This window comes from Hakea prostrata, chromosome 5, assembly GCF_041222555.1.
Source record: "Hakea prostrata isolate BN-2017 chromosome 5, UWA_Hpros_2, whole genome shotgun sequence".
In the NCBI taxonomy this organism is placed as follows: Eukaryota; Viridiplantae; Streptophyta; class Magnoliopsida; order Proteales; family Proteaceae; genus Hakea; species Hakea prostrata.
Genome location: NC_142604.1, coordinates 8807827 through 8829905, shown reverse-complemented (window position 1 = coordinate 8829905; position 22079 = coordinate 8807827). Strand labels below are relative to the sequence as shown.

General features: G+C 35.8%; 3 protein-coding genes across 10 annotated transcripts; 2 read left to right on the top strand and 1 right to left on the bottom strand.

Moving 5' to 3' along the window:
• Positions 1–231: 231 nt before the first annotated feature.
• Positions 232–1779, top strand: LOC149014924 (uncharacterized). The gene is made up of 2 exons (XM_089155860.1): positions 232–928; positions 1232–1779. Exons 1-2 carry the CDS (start codon positions 442–444, stop codon positions 1774–1776), a joined length of 1032 nt encoding a protein of 343 aa, XP_089011986.1. The 5' UTR covers positions 232–441; the 3' UTR covers positions 1777–1779.
• Positions 1780–2594: 815 nt separating this feature from the next.
• On the bottom strand, positions 2595–10438 carry LOC149014923 (uncharacterized). 8 transcript variants are annotated; one of them, XM_089155526.1, is made up of 6 exons: positions 9676–10438; positions 9275–9584; positions 6024–6061; positions 3277–3433; positions 2981–3082; positions 2595–2885 (listed from the first exon to the last, which is right to left on the bottom strand). In XM_089155526.1, the coding sequence occupies exons 2-6, from the start codon at positions 9399–9401 to the stop codon at positions 2878–2880; spliced, it is 432 nt and encodes a 143-aa protein (XP_089011652.1). In that variant the 5' UTR covers positions 9402–9584; positions 9676–10438; the 3' UTR covers positions 2595–2877. The 8 variants fall into 8 exon arrangements, 1 of the variants encoding a protein (XP_089011652.1); XR_016173452.1 differs by lacking the exon at positions 6024–6061 and having other exon boundaries at positions 2595–3082; positions 3277–3334; XR_016173451.1 differs by having other exon boundaries at positions 2595–3433; positions 9524–9584.
• A 6866-nt stretch (positions 10439–17304) lies between these two features.
• Positions 17305–21913, top strand: LOC149014922 (putative disease resistance protein At5g66900). Its single transcript, XM_089155676.1, is given in 6 exon segments — positions 17305–17973; positions 18288–18700; positions 19435–19787; positions 20389–20591; positions 20693–21210; positions 21212–21913. Coding segments are annotated over 6 exon segments (2439 nt in total). The 5' UTR covers positions 17305–17339; the 3' UTR covers positions 21530–21913.
• Positions 21914–22079: the final 166 nt, after the last annotated feature.

Here is a 22079-nt window from a genome sequence, read left to right as displayed (position 1 = left end):
TCTCTTTCAATCTTACTGGTTTGTATTGTCAAGATCCTTGGTTTGTTTTGTTCTTTTAGGTGATTTAGATGAATTACCTGAATCCTTGGATTGGGTTTCGTCTTCTACACAAGTTAATGTCAACCCACTTGATAAACATCCACACCCTCCCTATCACATCACAGATGCATTGATATTTTATCGGAAATCAGTCTATTGACAACCACAACCAATTTCGATGGACTTGGCCGGAGTTATTTCTAGCTGGATCGAGATCCTTCTCATTAGAAGTCTTTTTAACTTGCCCGTCAAGAACGAAATTGCGTGAGGCTGTTTCTTGGAAACTTCTTCTTATCTATAATCCCAGCCTAGCTCTCTCTTATGAGTCTTTAAAGTCTGCTAGTGCAGTGGTATTTTCTTCTACTGCAGACTCACTACAGTGCTATTCTGAAGTCATACAGAATGATCAGCTTTACTGTCCTGCCCGTGCTGTTTACTGTTCTTCAACAGGTGATGGAGCTGGTATGTACGGTGAAGAATCGTAAAAAAGCTTTCAAGCATGACCTTGAGCAGCTGCAACTTACTCTGGTGTCGATGGATCATCTGTTTAAAGAAGGCGGTACATGGTGTTCGAATCAGAGGGTTCTCAAGGAAATAGAAAAGAAATTAGAGGAGGCAAAAGTTCTTGTGAAAAAGTGCGAAAAAATTCCGTCTGGATGCGCCGTCGGGAAGTGCTGTTACTCCCGTAAGATTTCCAAGTTGGATGCTGACCTTGTTCGTCTCTGCCTGCAAGAGCTAATAGTCGAAAACCACTTGGCCAATACGCGAATTTTGAAGAACCTGGAACAACTTAGAGTGAGCGTGCAGCAATCATCGATTGTTGCACAAACTCCCGAGCATCTTGAGAAGGTTTCCACTTTTGCTGCGGCGCTTCAGAGAGCCAAACAAGGTAAGACGCAAATACCAAAAACTTCTTCTCCCTTCTTAATTTCTTCTGCTAGTATGCATGTGTTTGAGAAAAAGCCCTAGTTTTTGTTTGTTTGTTTTTTTTTTCAACAAAAGAAGAAACCTAGTTGCACAAAGAGAGGAGGAGAGGTGGCAACTAGGGTTTTGATTTTGTCAGAAATACGGAATGCTTTTTAAAAAAAAAAAGAAAATAAAAAGTTCGTTTCGTTTATTTTTTTCCCCTTCCTCCTTTCTCCCTCGAAAATTTCTTAAGAGCTGCCATAGATTTTCTGTTTCTCTTTTGCAGGTTCTGAGTCGCATACGATTAGGGATCTTACAAGTGTACCTGTTTTGGAGGCCTGGACTCCACCACCAAGCGATTTTCTAAAGTACAATGTTAATGGAGTTGGTCATGGAATGCCAACACCTGCTGGTATTGGGGGAGTGTGTCGTGATGCCAATGGAGTTTTTATAAATTGTTTTCATAGGGATGTTGGGTATTCAAATGCTTTGAAGGCTGAAGCTCTTGCTATCAAAGAAGGTCTTTTAGTTGCAGCAGATCGTGAGCATCTCCGAATATATATTGAAAGTTCTTGTGAGATGATTATCGACATTTTGACTCAATTTGGTGCTTCAAACCCTACTGGGTCATCTTCTTCTATCAGCTTAGACTGTCCAACTGAGATATCTTTGATCATCAACGAGATTCTAGATTTTCAGGACCATTTTGAAAAGGTATTCTTCTGCCACACTTCAAAGGAGGGAAATTATGTTGCCGCCTCGCTATCTTCGACTGCTGCGATTCATCCGAGCCCTAAATTTTTGAATTTCCAGCGTCCTGATTATATATAGCTTCGACTTTGTATTCTGATGGATGTGGGGTTTTTAATCTCTGCTTGGTTTAATAATTGGGGAGTTGTGCTTCAGTGCTGCCGCCAACATTATGGATCATTTTTGGTGGGCGAGATTCACGTTTTAGGAGTGTTCCTACCTGTCTAGGTTTATACTGTATGCCTTTCTTTTGGTTGTCTGGTTTTGTATTTCTGCTTTGCAGCAGGTGCCATGAGCACCCTAGTTGAGTCTTTATAGTGTTTTGAGCTTGTGTCCTTACAAAACTTTGAAATAATTAGACACCTCCTGGTGCCATGCACAGTGGTGTTGTCATCTTTTCTTTTAATAAAGTAAATTTAAAAAAAAAAAAAAAAATGAAATGAGACAGTTGTTGTCTTATTTTGTGTGCTTATTCATGTAGTCTCTTCGTTAAAGATTCAAATTTGGCAACATAGTAAAAGGGTTTTGTCAGAATCAATGATAAGAAATTATGGGAAAAACAAAATAGAAGAAACACAAACACAACAATGTGATGTGCTAAGTCCATGGATGAAGAAGACAGACTTAATTTCAACTTGTATGAAGAAATTTACACAAATGTCAAGTATACTTGTCTTATACATAGTGACGAAAGGAGAGCTAATAATTAGGGTTTCTGTAGTGGCTGTTTATGGAAAACCACCACGAATTATGAAGTTTTGTTTTGTTTTTTTGAATCCAATATATTGTATTTTTTATTCCTAGAATACATAGATACTAAAATTTCAAGAGACTAGAATCTTGAGAAGAATAAAATTTAAGAAAAATAAATACAAAATATCTATTAATCAAGTCTACTTGTATAAAAAATATAAAAAATAGGCAAAAACTACAAAGTTATTGTACTCTAGTTGATATTACATTGTTAATCTAAACCCCAATCACATACACATAGACAGACAAAAAATTAATTATAATATATCTATGAAGTCTTGAGAGTTCAACCTTGGCATTAACCAAAACCTGGAGAAGATGTGCCCTTGATTTTGCAGCTTGACCAACTTTCCTCTTGTAAACGTTCAAGCATTCCCACTCTAGCTAAAGTAGCATTTTATCACTTTCAAAATATGCAAAGTAACAGATTTACCTGGCTGCAACCAAATCAAAGGCAATGAGCAAGAATTAACACACCTTCAAAAAGTGCAAAAGAAAACGAATGGCAGCTGGAGATGCAAGAACCAAAAACCTCCTGATAAGATCGAAGAACATATCCACATGAGAGGAGTGCAAACATAGTCACCAAGGATGGAATTCTTTTTGAGACCATGATACTGAATCCAGTTCCAAGCTTTGCAAAACAAAAAGATAAAACAAAAAGTCACCTACTTTAGCTTGAATTGGAAAATACATGAGACATGTAGCATCGTATTCTTAACAAAACCAATGCTAAGATGCAGAAGTCCTAAACAATAATTATAAGCTCCATAATAACAATAACTTGGCTGCAACCAAATCAAAGGCAATGAGCAAGAATTAACACACCTTCAAAAAGTGCAAAAGAAAACGAATGGCAGCTGGAGATGCAAGAACCAAAAACCTCCTGATAAGATCGAAGAACATATCCACATGAGAGGAGTGCAAACATAGTCACCAAGGATGGAATTCTTTTTGAGACCATGATACTGAATCCAGTTCCAAGCTTTGCAAAACAAAAAGATAAAACAAAAAGTCACCTACTTTAGCTTGAATTGGAAAATACATGAGACATGTAGCATCGTATTCTTAACAAAACCAATGCTAAGATGCAGAAGTCCTAAACAATAATTATAAGCTCCATAATAACAATAACTTGGATAAGTTGAGAGCTTCATACGCGAAACATCTATGGGAACTACATATCCAAAGAACAATAGTATAGGAATATCTAAGTCCATACTAAATCTGCAATATTTCCAACGCATTCTCCTTTAGAGGCCAAATATACACATCAATCCATTCTCTTTCTTCTACACTCTCAAGAGTCCTTCCCTTTCTAGATGCACAAGCATGGCATGTTTTACCTCAAAGGCCCACAAACTATATTACTTGAATAATGGAATTACATTAGCCGATATGGGTTATGTCCAAGGAACAGGGATCATTAGTTATGTTGGAATTTGAAAGCTTCATGCGTGAAGGTGGTAGACATTCTGCTTCTTTTTTCTTCTTTGCCCTTCCTTTTCAGCTCAGGCATATGCTTTCTCCACCTTTCTCTACCAGGTAAGTGATGACCACATTGCTTATATTATGATCTTCCACAGCACACTGCAAGATTCAATCTTATCTGAAGATGTTCGTGCAACTTTTCTATTTGCCAACACTGAAATATCGAATCAGTCTTATCTGAAGTTGTTCATGCAAGGTTTCTATTTGCCAGGACTAAAATATCCAAAACTGAAATATAACACATCTAAGACAATGCCTTGGTAACTTTGTATGAATATTTAGATCACTGCAGGCCTGATCATGATAAAAACTACCTGGAAGAATATTCTTACAAGATAAAAGAAACTGAAGAATTTGGAGAAGCTTTCTAGCTTTCAAAAATTTTCATTTTAAGATCAAGCTGGATGGATCATGGTATGGTGATCATTCAGAGTCCAAAAGCTTCACATCTTACTCTAACAAAGACATCAACTCTTTAAGTCTTGATAAAATACCCATGAAATGGTTTGTTCATCCATTTGCAATATATATAGTAGCTAGGTATGATATTTTACTAAATTATCACAGCTGTGACGCTGTGTTTAGGGTTAGAAAAAGTATAGGAGGATACTTAGTTGTAACATCAGCAACAAGTTTAAGAGTGATAGATCAAAACTGAGTGATCTATAAAGTCAGAATTAGATTCTTATCCTGACGAAAATTTCCATCGTCAGAATACTTATATTCGTTTACCTATTCACAGAGAGATATATATGGCTACGTATATATTGATCAAGTCCTACAAATCAAGGCGTTGTGTAGCTTATTATTGCATTTACATATAAAAGCTGTTCTCCTATTCTTAAGTGTTCAGAAATTCCACCCAGCAACACCGAGAAAGCCAGAAGAACTCCTAAGGTGTAAAAATGGGCTGAACCTCCCAAGCCTGCACAAAGCTTCCACCCCTCCTAAATATAAGAAATGGTAAAGGGGCGGAATCAGGATTCAATATTGGGGGGCGAAGAATGGAAGTCTAGATTGAAGAAACACCAATGGTTTTTCGCCACACAAATTGTGTGGGCTCTTATAAGACCCTTTGGGGGGCCCTATGAATTATTTTATTATATTAAATAATAGACTCACATATATTTTATGGGGCCCACACATAATCTAAACCCGAATCAACCGGACAGCTACTCTCTAATCTGTGAGCTAACACCACACAACCATCTATTTCTTTTGCTTCTTCTCTCTAAGATCTGCGCCAGCAGAGGAGGTGATTCTCTCTTTCTCTAGACACACACAGCTCTTTTGTTTTGTTTGTCTGTTTGTTTGCTTTACTCTTCTTTTTCGTTCCTTGTGTTTTAAGTTGACAGATTTTTTCAGCAATGATCCTTTGGTTTTGAACTGAGTTTCTCTTGTTTGGGGTTCAAGAGATTGAACTGGTGAAACCCGTGGGAGAGATGGTCTCTAACACATCATGCTCAAGGCCTATATCAGAAAGTGTGAAGGATAAGTCTCTGAATTCAAATGAATTCAAATGAATTCAGAGACTTATCCTTTACAGAAAGGAGGACAAGGCTTCAGAAAGTACAAGCCCTGAATTGTCCAAGGTGTAATTCAAAAACACATGCATTTATTTCTTAGTATTAATGATAATTTTGTCAACAGTCAAAATGAAACATAGTCACTGAAAAGTTTTAGAGCTTTAGCCTCAAATATCAGTACTAAACAGTACTGACATCTTCAGTGACCTGGGAAGCAGTGGCTATTTAACATAAAAAGGCAGCTGATAGGGACTCATGTTGGCATTATAACAATTTTAACATTTGTAAAACTTAAATTACGTATATAAAATTGCGACCAAATTTAAACAGGTGATTGACAACAACTATCGATCAAAGATCCTGTCAATATCTTACTCAAATCAGGTCTGAATTGTATAATCTTAGACTTAGATCCTCTAATTGAATAGACTATCTTACCATTAAGATACTCAAAATACTTAACTTATGCTTACATCTACAGAGACAGAAAGAGGGCTTACAATTAAAAGGAGAGATTCGATAGTTTTACAAAATAGAAGAGAGGAACTACTGAAATACCATTTGGAAACTGAGAGATGGAAAGCAACATTGTCTACCTGAAACAAATGCAATTCAGATGAGATATCGACAGTTTTAAAAAATAGAAGCAGAAGTATAACTAGTAGTTTGAAGGAATATTAGCCTGAAACAAACTTCCAAGGGCTTTGAATCTTTCAATCCTACTAGTACCACCTCCTCTTGTATGGTGGATGGGACAACTCAGTTTTTTTAATTTCATTTGAATCAAAACTAATGTTATTCAAATAACAATAATAAGGATATACACCACAATAATAACTATACGCCATAAGAGTAGTATCTGAACCTAAAATGATATGATTGAGTAGATGACTTGTATTGGGCTAGGATTTTCCCTGACCATTCATCATGCCAATGGTAACTAGTGACCTAAACCCTAGCCAAGATGTGAAGTGACTATACCCACTTACCTGGGATCCGAATAGAGGTAACTAGTCTGTGAGGGCTTAGAGTGATGAGACCTACCTAGAGGAGGCTAATGTTATATCTTAATGTGTGTCTACCTAGAAGGAGACCTGCATCGGTTAACGTATAGGAGCATCATTACATCACATTGTATAATGTTGACACTCTGTACCATGTTAGCATATTATTGTTATTACTTTTTGAATGATTTTAGGATATGCATATTTATATGAATTACTCGATGAGTTCCTTGGAACTCATCCCTTCGTGGTTTGTTGTTTTTAGATGTCCATACAAGTGAAGAAGAAATCCTGAGCTCGAGTTAGGAGATATTTCTCCTTGATTATATAGTTGAGGAAACAATGGAACTGATTGTGGCTCGTGGTAAGATCCAAGTACCACTATGGAGTACTATTACAACCTCGATCAACAATGACAGGGGACGCCTAATGCGCCGTTGGGACTATGATTTAGACATTGACCCAAAGATGCAAGTGTAAAGATGCTTGGAGAAGCAGGCAAAACAATAGAAGAAATAGATTTTGTTCTAGTTTATTCTTTTCAGTTCATATTTCTTTTGATGATTAGTTTTATTAGATTTGACTTTCCTTCGCTTATTTGATTTGAGATCCTTCTAAGATCCTTGAATACTTTTGATATTTATTTTCTAATATTAAACATTTGATTTGTTCTTGCTCATGATTGTGTTATTATGTGGAATTGTGTGTAATGTGACTTGAAATCAAATCTTGTGGCTGTGGATCACTTCGTCGGTTATTTGAGTGGATGGATACTGACTAAGTGGAATTGACAAAGTATTTCCAAAGTGATGGAGCCAATGAACTTACTAAAGGAGCTTTCAAAATTGTTCTTGATGAAATGGAATTCTTTCTAGAATTCCATGTCCACACACCCTTGAACAAAAAGGAGTTTCTGGATTGTATTACCTTAGCAGTTTCCAACTCTTGGCCAATTCACCAACTGGATGTCAAAAATGCGTTTCTCAATGGTACACTCACAAAGGATGAATACATGGAACAACCTCAGGGCTTCATTTCAACTGACAAGTCAAACCATGTTTGCCATATGAAAAAGGCTTCATATGGCCTTTGCCGAGCACCTCATGCTTGGTTCCAACACTTCGCCTCTTAGTTGGTTCATGAAGATTTCGGTCAAAGTTCAGCTGATACATCCATGTTCACGCTCACCACTTCCTATGGATTAATTGTGCTACTATTATATGTGGATGATATCATCCTAACAATGGAGCATCTCAATACAATCCATGCCATCATCTAAAGACTCAGTAAAGAATTTGCTACGATCAACTTAGGCCCATTACACTATTTTATGGGTATTGAGGCAAAGTGTGATTCCTCTGGCATCTTATTAATTCAAAACAAGTACTCCTTGGATCTTCTTCAAACCACTGGAATGGAATCCGCAAAGCCATGTATCACTCCTGTTGATTCTCGATCCAAATATCGACAACAACTGGTGAACCATTGGTAAATCCCACTGAATATCGAAGAATAGTTGGTGCATTGCAATACCTAATCATAACCAGACTAGATATTTCTTTTGCAATCAACCAAGTATGCCAATTTATGCACCAACCGACAGATCATCATCTCCAAGCTACCAACAGAATTCTAAGGTATGTTAAACATACTGTGGGGGCAATAGTTTTTTCTCAAACCTATACAATTTAATCTTATGGCAGCAAATATATATGCAAATTGGGTAGGATGTCCAGATACACGCCGATCCATAGGAGGTTTTTGTACATTTTAGGATGTAATTTGATCTTATGGTCTTCCAAGAAACAACCTACAATATCACGTTCTAGTGTTGAAGTAGAATACAAAGCCCTAGCAGTGACAACATCTTAAATTCTCTGGTTGTCCTATCTACTACGAGATCTCAATATTCAGGTTCTCAAGCCATTTTTAGACTATTGTGATAACATCTCAGCCACTCAAATGTCTGCAAATCCAGTGATGCATGCTAAGACGAAGTACATAGAAGTTGATTGCCACTTTATTAGAGACTTGGTACTCAACAACACTCACAGAGTTCAATACATGCAATCATAGAAGCAGATAGTAGACACCTTTACAAAGGGATTGATGGCACAAATCTTTCTCAAACATCGATCCAAACTATTGTGGTACCCCCCCCCCCCCAAAAAAAAAAAAAAAAAAAAAAAAAACTTTGAAGGGGGGGGGATGATAAAGAGAGTCGGACAAAAATCCATTAAAATACTTCAAATATTTTCAAATTTTGAAAGCCCTATACTTTCTCAACCTAATTGAAAAGAGTCTTATCTCAACTACTTGTGACTGATGTTAAAGAGTCTTATTTCTGTAAAACACATGAGTTACTTCTATAATTAAAATTACTTACCTCATTGGCAAGTAAATATAGTTTCAAACCAAATATGAATCTTGAATTCTTTCACCTGCTCTCATGTAAAAGAATGTTTTTTGAAGTTTTCCTTGAACAGAAAAAAATTCAAGCAGCACTCTTCTGGTAATCAATCTTAGCGACTACGGTATTTTCTTAAGTATGCAAGCACTCCAAGTATGATTCCTAACATTACCATAAATTTCTTACACCAAAAGCAACCAGCCGACTACTTAAGTAACTTAACTGATCAATAGAATACACTAAAACAACCCTCAAACTGACTCCAGAACCTAGACCCGTGTATGTAATCTAACCAAGCTACGACTACATAATGCAAGGAAACAACTCAAACAAGAATAAGATTGTCTTCTTCAAATGGGAAAAAAGTAAGTTAACCACAGATTGAAAGAATCTACCTTGATCAAGAAATGAGACTACCAGGAATTGAAATGGCAGAACAACAAGATCCAAAAAAAATCCTGATTTTTTAGCAAAGCCAACCCGCCAAAGTTGTGTGGCACTAAAAAGCCTGAGTTTTTTCATGTAATGAGGAGACAAGTCAGATGGGTAGAAAACAATGAACAATTTTCTAATCTGCAACGTGTATAGTGGTGATATAGGGAAAGAACAAAAACATATTAATCTAGAGGAATATGTAAAGTTACCTTAAACTTAGAGCTGGATTAATTGAAGCTTGATGAAGATGAGCAAGAGAAAACTATATCACTGTAAGAACAAAAAACCATATCCAAAAAACACTTTTAACACAGATTCATAGTACAAAAGTAAAAATACAGTAGCATCAGAGACTATTCACCTTTTCTGGTTGTACATGTGAAACCACGAAAACAAAGATATGAGATTTTATATCTTAGATCAGATCGGGATGAGAGATTGCAAGAAAGGGTCCGGTGGGGTTGCAGAAGGGAAGATGAAGAAGAAGAAGAACAAGAAGAGAGACAGACAAAGACGACCAGATAGAAGTATGAGGCCAAGAACAAAGAAAAGCTGTGGAGACAAGAATAAATTTGATCTGCCAAGCTTCTTGGTGAGGCCAGAAAAACTGACTTCCAACAACGTATATTCGTTTATGACCAAGATCTGCGGCTGTGAAATGAACTTCTTTGACGGGAAGAGCTTCAGTCGTCATAGCTCTGAAAAATAGTCAATCGACCCGCAAATTTTGACACCAAAAAGCTCCAACTTATAAGGAAAGATTATTCATCAACAATCCACACCTGATTTTCTGGAGACACATTCATGTCTTACATAACTCGTCTGCTTGAAACGTGATGTCTAAACATAAAATCAGTAAATTGTTGCAGTTGTAGTCTTGCAGATTCAACCCTTCAACAAATAGCAAGAAGCAAGAGCTGAGCAAGATTGATTGTTCAGAAAGAATTCGAAACGATGATTACTTTTTCTTCTTTAAATAGTAAATTTAAGAGATCATTTATTGGACAAAGTTTGTGCTTCCAATCATCATGAGTACATACGTAGAGTGTTTTAAAAATAATAAAATCCAAGGGAATATCTGTAATATTTCTATCCCAAAAAAAATATTCTGTAACATTTAAAAAAGAGAACGACTGCGGGGATGGCAGAGTGTACAGTGGGGAAGGGATAAGGAAGGAATCTGGATTATGCTTCCCGACGGTTTTTCCACCACAAAAATGGTGAGGCCCACCCTGAAAATATTAACAAAAAAAATAAAACACTTCAATCACCACCCCTGGGCCCCTGTTTTTTGTGGTGGTAAGCCGTCGGGGTACGGTACACATGAAATTAAAGGACAAGTGGGTGTTTGGACTTAAAAATGAGTCCAGATCATCTCTATGATAGGGAGCGTGTTCGACAGTTTTCGATCACATGTAGACTACATGAGGACCACAGGGTACGAATGATGGATCTCACTTTTTAAAATTCTTTTATTATTTTTTACTTGTAAACTCCAATGTATTTGTGGTTATAAAGCCGTTAAAAAAACATTCTTCTTATCACGAGAGATGATCCACACTCTTTAAAAATTGGTGTAACCAAACATCAATTGAGAAGTGACTCACAGAACATACAATTAGTGAATTGGTTGATAAATGATGAAGGTCAGTGAGATATAGGTCTATTAAATACTCGTGTTCTCAAGATTAAGTAATCTCATAATGAAACCTATTTGGTTTAATCGGGTTGATGAACGTTGGTGTTTTGTTCTTTATTCTTTTCTTTAAATGTTTGATTAAGTATTGTCACGATTTTACAGAATGACAAAAAAAAAAAAAAAAAAAAATTAATGACAGATGGTTAATTGAATAGTGTTATTTTATTTCTTTTAAGCTCGAAGATGAATGTGACTGTTTTCTTCTGAAATTGATTCCCTTCAAGAAGAAGATTAGATCAAGAACATAGAAAAGCTGTGGATCTTATGCTCTGGGGTTACCCATGAAATGGACAATGAAGTCTAATTGATTGAAATGCATGCCTGAACCCTAGAAATTAGAAAGCAAAAGAAAATAGAAACAAGGCACCCATTTCTTTGTTCATTCTTTCCCATCGTTAATGGAGAAGAGAATATGATCCGCCAAGCTTCCGGCTGACACCAGAAACACTGACTTTCAATGTATATCCGTTTATGAACTTCTTTGATAGCAAGGGCTTCAGCCATGAGAGCAGCGAAAAATAGTCAATGAACATGCAAATTTCGACACTTAAAAGCTCGAACTTGTAAGGAATATTCATCAGCACTCTCACATCTGATTTTCTGGAGTTGTATTCATGTCTTACCTTATTCGTCTGGGTGAAACGTGATGATTAAACATAAAATCAATAAATTGTCGCAATTGCAGACTCAGTTGTTCAACAAAGATCAAGAACTGAGCAAGATTGTTCCAGAGAATTCCGAACGATGATTACTTTTTCTTCTTTAAGTAGTAAATTTAGGAGGTCATTTATTAATATTCTCTTACGCGCGTTAGTCCTTTCCTCATTTCATTTTGGAAAAAAAAAATTCCTCAGCTCTACTATAGAAGTTTGGTCATCCAAGAAGCCCACGGCCCAACAGACAAGCCCTGCCCACCAAGGTCAACTATCAAATACTTTGGAGGTCAGTTGGACACCACCAAGCCCAGATACCTTCAAAATTAATTATGATACGGCCTATTCAAAAGAAGAAAAAAAATGTTGGGCTTGGGCTTAATCATTAGAGACCATATGGGAAACATCATCTCTGCGGTCTCAAACCCCATAATTGGATCATCGGCACTTCAACGAGAAGCTCTAGCACTTAGATCATCTCTCCTATATAGTTTAAGTGAAGACGTTCAACACATTATGGTGGAACTAGACTGTCGAGAGCTCATCAATTTACTTCAACACCCCCAAAGACCAAGACCTTTGTCTGTTGACCCCATAATTTCTGATATTCTGCACTTGCAATCCTTTTTTTTTTGCAATGTACTTTCTCTTTTATTTCTAGGAAGATCAACCATGTAGTTGAATTCTTAGCCTGGAAGTCGCAGTCCCTATCAGGCGTGACTGTTTGGCTCCATTCCACTCCTTGGTTGATTGATCTTTGTTCTAACGTCAAAGATATACAATACCAAACTAAGAGAAGGGAGAAAAGGGTAAATAAGAAGAAAAAAAGAACAACATTCTATCATGTGAATTGAGAGACATCAATTGTGGTATTCTAGAAGTCAGGAAACATAATTTTTCTACTATGGAGATTCATTGCGATACTTTGAATGCCATGCAAGCCATTCAAGAAGAAGCCGTTGCTGCTTGGATCATTGTTGAACTAATGGAAGAGATTCAAATGCTCTTAAAAGGGTTCCAGCCATGGCAGGTGCTCCATAATGCCGTCGATCAATGAGCTTAACCTCGATGTTGAGGCGCCCCTTAGTCCGCTGCAATCGTTTGTTAGGGAAGAGCAATTTTGGTCGTCGTTCTTTCAAAAATTGGTTTGATCTTTTTCTTTTATTATATTATGCAATTCTCACCGTGGTTTAAAAAAATGATGTTTCTGAAAACAAAATTATTCCAACAAGATGAAGAAAATGATATAAAAATCAATGCATAGTTGGTCGACTAGGAAAACCATACTTCTAAGTGAAGAGATCGTGGGTTTAACCTTGTAGATATCATATATAATATCTCCATTCCTTATATATAAAAATCATTTGTTAAAAAAAAAAAAAAAAAAAAGAGGAGAGTAGAGAACACAATAGAAAACGGGTTTTGTGAGTGAAAAAAATGTATTGAACCTAAAAGAAAGAAGAATCTAATGGTGTACTTATAGTGGAAGAAGGGAACGAAAGGAAATGGGAAGAATTACGAAACCACAAAGTGCTTCTCATGAAATTACATGGATTATTAGTATGAGGCCTATAATGAATATTTTTCATCCAACCACATAAATAATTGTAGAGCCACACCTTCTCTATGAATCGAGGCGATACTACTTCTTGTGAAGCCACAGTGTGTTGATATTAAACCATAAGATCATACCCAAAACAGAAAAAAAGAAACAAAACAAAAAAACCATAAGATTAATGGGGGTATAAAATAGTGGACTTGGGTAATCACGAGCGAAAACATGTTTTATGTAATAAAATAAAATGGGTAGATTGGATTGGGAGGGATTCAGAGGCGGACCCTTTTTTTTTTTGGTGGAAGGTGATTTTATTCATAAGAGGGAAATGGAGGAACAACAGGGCCCGATTCAAGAGCAATCAAGTCTTGCAACCAGGGAGCGTTCACAGGCCAGAAACACCTGGAACCAAGTGAAATGCCACGATGGGCTAAACAGTCCGCTACAACATTGGAAGAGTGGGGAATATAAGAAAAGGCGATGGTTCCCCCGAATTTTTAGATTTTTTTCATAATTGTCTTTATTTTCTCATTTTTATATTAATTTCTTTTATTTTTTCAGTTTTTTTTTCTTATTACATGTGAAATTTCACTATTTGACCCCCATATTGAAAACAAATTTGAAAGGTAAAATAATAGATATAAATGTCATCCATATCTAGAATCTAACTCCTCAATCTCTATTTATTCTCCCTTCTTTTCTCTCTCACGTGTTTTCTTCCTATTTATTCTCTCTTCTTTCTATAAACATGGGTTAAAGAAAATTTTTGAAAAACACTCTTATTAGATATTTAAAATGTCATTTCTAATTAGAAACTCCTCAATCCCTATTTATTCTTTCATATCTCATCTCTCCTCTCTCTTCTGTTTCTTTTTTTCATATTTATTCTTCCATTTCTATAAACGTGGTTTAAGCAAAATTTGGAGAAAAAAAATTTCTCTACAATTGGGTACTCTTTCTATTTCTCAATTTATATCTTGTTTCTCATTTTTTTATTTTATATTATTTGTTTCTTTATTTCTTTTGCAATTTTGTTATTTGATTTTATATTGTGAAATAAAATGTCTATAGTTAGTAAAGTAACTAACTACCGTTAATTAGCATCTCTTACTTAAAAAAAAAATTTTGGTTTGCGTTGACTTTTTAGGGTTAAGGTTAAAGTCAATTTTTTTTTAATTTTAATTTTGTTGAAAAGAATATCATTATCAATAATTTACCTATTTTTGTCAAATATATGTAGGCCCCACAAAATATATGTGAACATATTCTTTAATATAATTCATAGGTAATACCCCAATTGGTCTTATAAGGGGCCACACAATATGTGTGATAAAAAAATATTGGTGCTTTCCCAATCTGAACTTCTATTCTTCGACCCCCCCCCCCATATTGAATCATAATTCCGAGAGATGCATGAAAAAGAGCAATAGATTTCCCAACAAAAAAAAAATTACTAAATGTATTCTCTATCAACTTTTGTCCATCTATAGAACTTAATAAAGTATTATCCAAATATAATTAGGCCCAGATATGGCATTCCTCAGAGTTCAGACACCGTCAAAGAGAAAAAAGGATAATTGTCGTTTTCTGTATTACAGTTTAATTGTTATTTTATTTCTTGTATTTTTTAAAATTATTAATTCAATCTTCAATTTTATTTACAATTACTAATGCCCTTCTGGTAAGTTCTTCTAATTAACTAATGACGTGGTCTGAAATTTTCTCTTTAGTTATTTACCTTTTTATCAAATTACAATACTATCCTTAGATTACCATGGCAAGAAAATTAGTCTCAAATCAATTGTTTTCTCTTTAGTCTTACTTTTAGAAAGAAAAAAAAAATCACATGAAAAATTCATAAGAACTTCCTCTCTATTTGGGTTTCATATGCAGTTATAGGTATTAGAAGGGTAAAATGGGTATTCATAATTTTTTTTATAAATGCAAATAATATTGTCTTCTGATTTTTAAACTCTATTAAGAGACAAAATAGACATCATACATATATGGAAAGCCGTGTGAACTTCCACACCCTATCTATAGATTCTAAATTTTCTGCATTTAATATTATTACTATACATTGGAGAAGGAAGTCTACCTCAAAACATTGATAAGATGGGTGTAATAAGAGTTTAGGCACCATCATTTGGGGTAATATACCCAAGGTTTAAAGTATCGGTCAGGTGATTAAGAGACGTATCGTCCTGTATCGAGTATTGTATCGCTCTGACTAATGTATTTTAGTGTAATTCAATGGAGAGACGTATCGAGATGTATCGTATCGGTTTGGTCCAATATGGATACGTATCAATTAATATCGTATGTATACGTGAGATACTTTAAACCTTGGTGTTACGTTTTTTTTTTTTTTTTTTAACAAAAACGATAGTGTTATCTTGAAGGTAGAAGAAACAGTCTCATATGGGAATCTAAAGAAATGTTTGGTAAAAATATTAATTAATTGTTATAAATGAAAGAGATTTTATCACACCACCAAACACAATAAAGTATTTTTGAATTTATGTTTATAGTGAAATAATATTGTTTATTTATTATTATTATTATTTTAAATTTGAAGTTCATTCATGCAGCCAGCTTATGCATACCTCGACTAATCTCTCAGTTAAAAAACACATGGATCAAGCAAGTCGGATCAATCAGTTTTACGTTTGAGAATCAATCTAGCTTCTTTAATATTATCATTATTTCAAAAAGGTTCCAGTAAGTTTGGATTCTACTTAAGTCGTGGATCATGAGCAGGGTGTAAAGTTTCGGTGAAATTCACAAATTTGGCCAAATAAATCACCAAATGCCTAAATGACTGAAATTGGACGAAATTAGATAAAATTTCAAGGATTTGTTTTTCTGAGATCATGCGGTTTTTTTTTTTGGTAAAAAATAAATTTATTGTAAAGGGCGAGAGATATAAACAATATATTAGAATCCAAGATGTAGGAACCATGCAGTAGAAGTTAACCAAACCACCTTATTTGCCAGATCGTAACGTTTTAACTAGGCCAGATTGAACTAACCTAAGCAATACAGAGAAGAAAGTAAGACATTCTCTAAAAATTCTCAATAAAAATCAAGAGCATAAGAATTACTCTTACGCATGGATGGTTCAAATGATTTTGTCTCAAAGATCTTGGATTGTATTTATAGGCTCTCTCAAGTTCGTTTTCATCTTTTAAGTTTTTTTTTTTGGGTAAAGGTTTTCATCTTTTAAGTTGGAGAACAACAGTTAACAAGGCTATATTCAACGTCTTTCCTTCTGGAAAAGTTAGAGTGAAAGTACTCACTACAATTAACATTTTTCAAGTCACCAGCATTCCTCTGAAAATTGTAATAAGAGTTTTTATGTGTGGATCCCTTTAGTAGACCATAAACTAATGTTGAGTCTCCTCAGTACATTATATTACGTGTGGATCCTAACCAAACTATGCCGTTAGCCGCTATTAAGTATATTCAAATTTTAAGCTAACGCATAACTGTTCTAGTGGTTGAAATCAAACACTTTTTAGTGAAGAGGTCGTGGGTTCGATTCTCCTTAAGGCATACTAATATCCCCATCCCCCGGCTTAATAAAGCTCCTTTGTACTAAAAATAAAGAAGAAAATTTCAAACGTGACCGGAATCGATCAAAGTGTCCTTTAAATTATTTAATACATTGTATTAATATATAGTTTTAAAAAGATACAATTGGTATTTAATGTTAATTATATGGTTAAAAATATATAATAACACAATGAATTAAATAACCTTTATAGGGTTTGGTTGGGATCCACACGTAATATATTATACTAAGGGGGCCAACATTAGTTGGTGTTAAGACGACACACCGTCCCCCCCCGGGGCCGGGCCCCCCCTAAAATTCAGGGGGGTTAAATTATTTTGGCTCCCCCGGGGGGGCGTTCGGACCCACACGATAAAAAACTTTTATAATAAAAATAAGAAAATTCAGTTCAAATTGAAAATTTGTAAAATTGAGTGCTCACCTGGACGTGCCGGCCTCCACCTTCCGCTTACTTGGCATCCCTTCTATCGCCGGCTTCGGCTTATCTCTCTGCAACTCTCCATCGGAGGAGCTAAAGAGTCTGCGAGACTGAGAAACTTTGGACATGGCGGAGCTCGTCTTGGGTGCGGTTACTGAAGAGGCGTTGAGTGTGATATTAGAATTCAGGGAGAAGGTCGTCAGTTTCCCGGAAGATGTTGAAAAGCTGCGAAATACTCTCGACTATGTGATTCCTTTGATTAAAGAAGGGAGATGTTTGGATTTAGAGTTGAACGATCATAAATCGAAGAAGCTCGAGGACATGATCCTGAAGTTGAACGAAGGAGAAAAGCTAGTTAAGGAGTGCTGTAAGGTCCCGTCATGGAACATCTTCCAGAAGATTCAGTATTCCATTAAAATCTCCCAATTGGTTGAATCCATTAGTAGGTTCTGCGGGATGGAATTACAAGTCGAAAATTGGCGTGATAACAAATTGCTTATAGGATTGATTAAAGAACTGATTATTCAGCATCAACAAAGTCCAATTTCGGGGGTGAGTGTTGGTGTGCCTCTGCTACGAAATGAGGGTTTGTTTGCAGTACCTGAACTTCCAGATCCTGTTGTTGGATTCGAAATGCGTCTAAAAGAGTTGAAGAATGAATTGTTCAAAGAAAATTTGACGTTGCTTGGTCTGTGTGCTCCTGGTGGGTGTGGAAAGTCGACATTAGCTGCCATGCTTTGCCATGACGAACAAGTTAAACGTAAGACTTTCTAACTCCAGAAAGTTTTTCCCCCCTTTCTTCTGCGGCTGTATTTCAATTGGATGATCTAGAACTTATCTTGTTAATGGAAAATGAAATGGGTAGAATCCATCTGACGAAGGAAGAACTCTATTCTTTGTCCTCGTCATAAACCACAAGAACTAGTTACCCTAAATTGAATTGCAAAAGTCAAAACTAAAGAACTTTGTTTTGCAAGCCACAGAATGTGATTCAACCCTGCATTTTACCCATCTTTGATTTTGAAAGCTAAGATCTCTGATCATCTCAACTCTCTTGTATTCTGTTTCGTGCAGGAAGATTCAAGAATAGAATATTCTTTGTTACTGTCTCAATGACACCCTCCTTAAGGATCGCACAGAGATTAGTTGAGGAGATTGGTGGTGGGGTGTCTGGGTCTGACCTGAGTGAAGAAGATGCAACTAAACAATTTCATCACCTTCTGAAGCAGAGAAAATCAGAGCAACTATTGTTGGTTCTGGATAACGTTTGGGATGAGTCACTTATTGAGAGGTTCTTCTCTAGAACAGAAGGATATAAGATGCTGGTTACATCAAGAACAGAATTCAAAAGATTTAATTCTAAATATCATTCCAAATATCTTTTGAAAACACTTAGTGAACAACATTCCATGGATCTCTTCCGTTGTACAGCATTCTCTCAAGATGGGAAGGACGACTATGAGCCAGATGAGGATATTCTAAATAAGGTGCTTTGTCTATCTTCCAAACTCTTTCTTGCATAATATGCATCCTTGTGTAGATTAACATATCCGTATGTAAAAAAATCTCTACTAGGCTTTTAGAAATGCAATACAAAAAACAAGCCAAGACAAATTTCTCACATAAAAGCTAATTGGCAAAGGAAACCTGTAAGGCTTTTTTTGAAAGATAAAAATAAAGCATTAAGATAGATGAGCTATTCAATATGAATGGTTGGATGCAATGACAGTCAAACCTTTAGGATGAAAATTAGTTTCTGGACCATAGAGTATAGAATTTCTTATAGACTAAGAAGTTAGATGGCATGCATATTTATAAGTCTAGGCTAGTTGGTCATCCTTTCATGTTAATAATTCAAACACCCAAGAATCTGAAGAGCTACAGGTTGAGCAAGGAAAACATAATTCAATCTTTTACAAAGTACTCGTGAATCTTAAATTTTTTCTTATCATGTTAGTCTTTACTATGCTGGTTTTAGGATGCAAGCCTGAATCTAAATTTATCATTAATAAAAAATAGGATTCAAGTTGGGATTCTGATAGGTAAGTTAAAACACAGTACTAAGGTATCTAGTTCATCTCTACCCTATACTTCTTGGTGCTGCTTTCACATCCAGATAAAGTGGGAAAAAATGAATAGGGTAACTAGTTGAGCTAGATTCTTATCATTCTTCTAGCCCTTCCTGAACTCTGAAATTCTACTTGATGGTGTTAAATTGCAGATAGTAAGATGTTGTGGTGGTTTTCCATTCGCTATAACAGTGATTGCCAAATCCCTGTCCCAGCAGCCCCCATTGATATGGAAAAACATGGCTAAGAAACTGTCAAAAGGAGCTCATGTTCTTGATTTTGATGAAAAATTGAGGGAACGTCTAGCAGCAAGCTTGGATACCTTAGGTAAAACAGCCCGAGAATGTTTTCTGGACTTGGGTTCTTTTCCTAAAGACAAAAGGATCCCTGCCTCTGCTTTGATTGATATGTGGTGCGAGTTTTATGAACTGGATGATGAAAGTGATGCCTTCGTGATTCTTCTGGAACTTGCCTCTCGAAGTCTCATTAATTTGGTTGGAAGCAGGTATATATTTTCCTTTTATTTTTCTAATGAGTAATTAAAATTGTCCTGCACGTAGTTGGTTCTTTAATTGAAACTGATACTTTTTACTGGCCAAATTGACCACAAAGATGACTTCTGTTTTCTATTTTCCATTGATCTTCTAATCATACCCACCTTAGCAAGTTTTATTAGATAAGGTAGAGTAATAGATTGACAAACTAAATAAGAATGAAAAAGAAAAAACTTTCTGTTCTATAATTCTATTGATTCATTAGGTTGACATGGAGAGCTGCTACAAGGATGCAATAAACACCTATATCTCCCTTCAAAGGCATCACTGAATTGTATGTATGTGTTGACATTCTCCAACTGATTAAATCTCATTCCAGTAAATGATCTGAACCCCATAAATGAATAGTTGTATTGCGTACATTCTACTGGTAGTTAGATCTCATTAACAATAGTTGATCTTGATCCCATAAATGAGCAATTTTATTGTGTTGGTGATTTCCTAAATGTCTTACTATTCTTCAAACTGGATTGGATAATTTTTACAAGGTCTGTTGACTCTGTCCAGTTGCGGAGAACATATATCTATAAGCAGTAATTTTATTTTCAGCAGGAAAAGTGTAACGGAGATTGTTGCAACCTTCAATGAACTATTTGTTACCCAGCATGATCTGCTCAGAGACCTAGCTATCTACTGGAGTCGGGAGCAGCAGAGTAAAAGACTTATCATGGACAAAAAAGAAGAAGGCCTTCCTGAGAGCTGGAGAAAAAAAGGGAACCTCTATCTGGATGCCCGTCTTGTTTCTCTCTGCACAGGTTTCTACCCTTTCATTGTTACATGCTGGACTGTTTTGTTGTTTTTGATTCTTTGTGTCTCCTTTTCTTCTGCATCACAAGTAATAGGCTGAAAATTCCAGGTGAAATGTGTCTAGAAAACTGGTACGACTTGCAACTTCCTGAAGTTGAGGTGCTGATTCTGAATTTCTTTGCAAGTAATTATGCCTTACCTCCATTTGTGGAAAAAATGAGGATGCTAAAGGTTCTTATGATTGTGAACCATGGAAGGGCCCATACCAAGCTGAGTAATTTGATTACAGTTGGTAAATTTTCTAGTCTGAAGAGGATCAGGTTAGAAAAAGTATCGATTCCTTCCCTTCATGAATTCAAATTGCCGTTGACGAATTTGCAAAAGATATCTTTAGTTATGTGTGATTTTAGCCAAGCTTCAATGGAATGCACAATCAATGTCTCCAATGTGTTACCTAATCTCATCGAGATCGACATTGATTGCTGCCATAATCTGGTGGAGTTGCCTCCTTGGATCTGTGATATCAAAACTTTACGGATACTTAGCATTACTAACTGTGATAACTTATCTGCACTACCTGAGAGAATTGGATGTATAACAGATTTAGAGCTGTTAAGGCTGCATGCATCATGCATGTACTGGATTACTTAATTTACCATACTCAATAGAAGGACTCCAGAAGCTGACATTCCTTGATATATCAGATTGCTGCAACTTAAATATGCTGCCCGATGGGATGGGCAAGTTATATTGTTTGAAAAAGCTTGACATGAGTGGTTGCATAGAATTGAGTGAATTGCCACCTTCAGTCATGGATCTAGTTCATTTAAAGGAAGTGATTTGTGATGAAGACACAGCTAGTCTTTGGGAAGCTCTGTCATCTAATCTAAAAGTAACTGTGCACAAAAAGGACAATAACTTAGATTGGCTTGGAATTGACATTTGAAGCTAATTTGACTAAATTCTGGAAAGGCAAACAGAGGAGAAATGCTGAAAAGGAGAACTCAATCAGGGACGAATTTGAAGGTCTGTAGTGTTCTTCTGGATTCTTTTTATTTTCTAGTTACTCTTTTGTCTAGTCCATCAGAGTCTTCCAAATAATGTGTGTTATCATGTTGTGTAAAATCTGTCTACCTTCTTTGTTCCATTCTGAGAAATAGAGTCTGTGCAGTGATGCTCTTTTGTATAAAAAAGTTTCAGTTTAAGTTGAGTTCACATGGTGCATTAGTCTATGCACTTGTAAACATTTTTGCTGTATAATTTTTTCCATTGAGTATTTGAGTTGCTTCGGCTTCAAATTGTGGACAATCCATTATCGTTTAGAAATTTTATTTAGGAGATTCAATCCTTCTCAATATTGTATTGTTCTACTCCACTATATTTATTTTCTAAGGATCTTGCACAACACATTACCTAACTTCAGAAAATTCTCACAGAAATGTTATTTGGAAAAACAAGTTATCAGCTGAACCTCAAAGTTCATACAGAAACTGAAC

Bases quoted from the DNA above. Each gene is read 5' to 3' on its own strand.
- LOC149014924 (XM_089155860.1), top strand. From the start codon at position 442: ATGATCAGCTTTACTGTCCTGCCCGTGCTGTTTACTGTTCTTCAACAG. The intron at 929-1,231 runs GTAAGACGCAAA...TCTCTTTTGCAG, and splicing joins GCTTCAGAGAGCCAAACAAG to GTTCTGAGTCGCATACGATT.
- LOC149014923 (XM_089155526.1), bottom strand. From the start codon at position 9,401: ATGAAAAAACTCAGGCTTTTTAGTGCCACACAACTTTGGCGGGTTGGC. The intron at 3,434-6,023 runs GTATTTCAGTAG...TGTTTTGCAAAG, and splicing joins CATCTCTCAGTTTCCAAATG to CTTGGAACTGGATTCAGTAT. The intron at 3,083-3,276 runs GTGTGTTAATTC...TGTTTTGCAAAG, and splicing joins TTCTTTTGCACTTTTTGAAG to CTTGGAACTGGATTCAGTAT.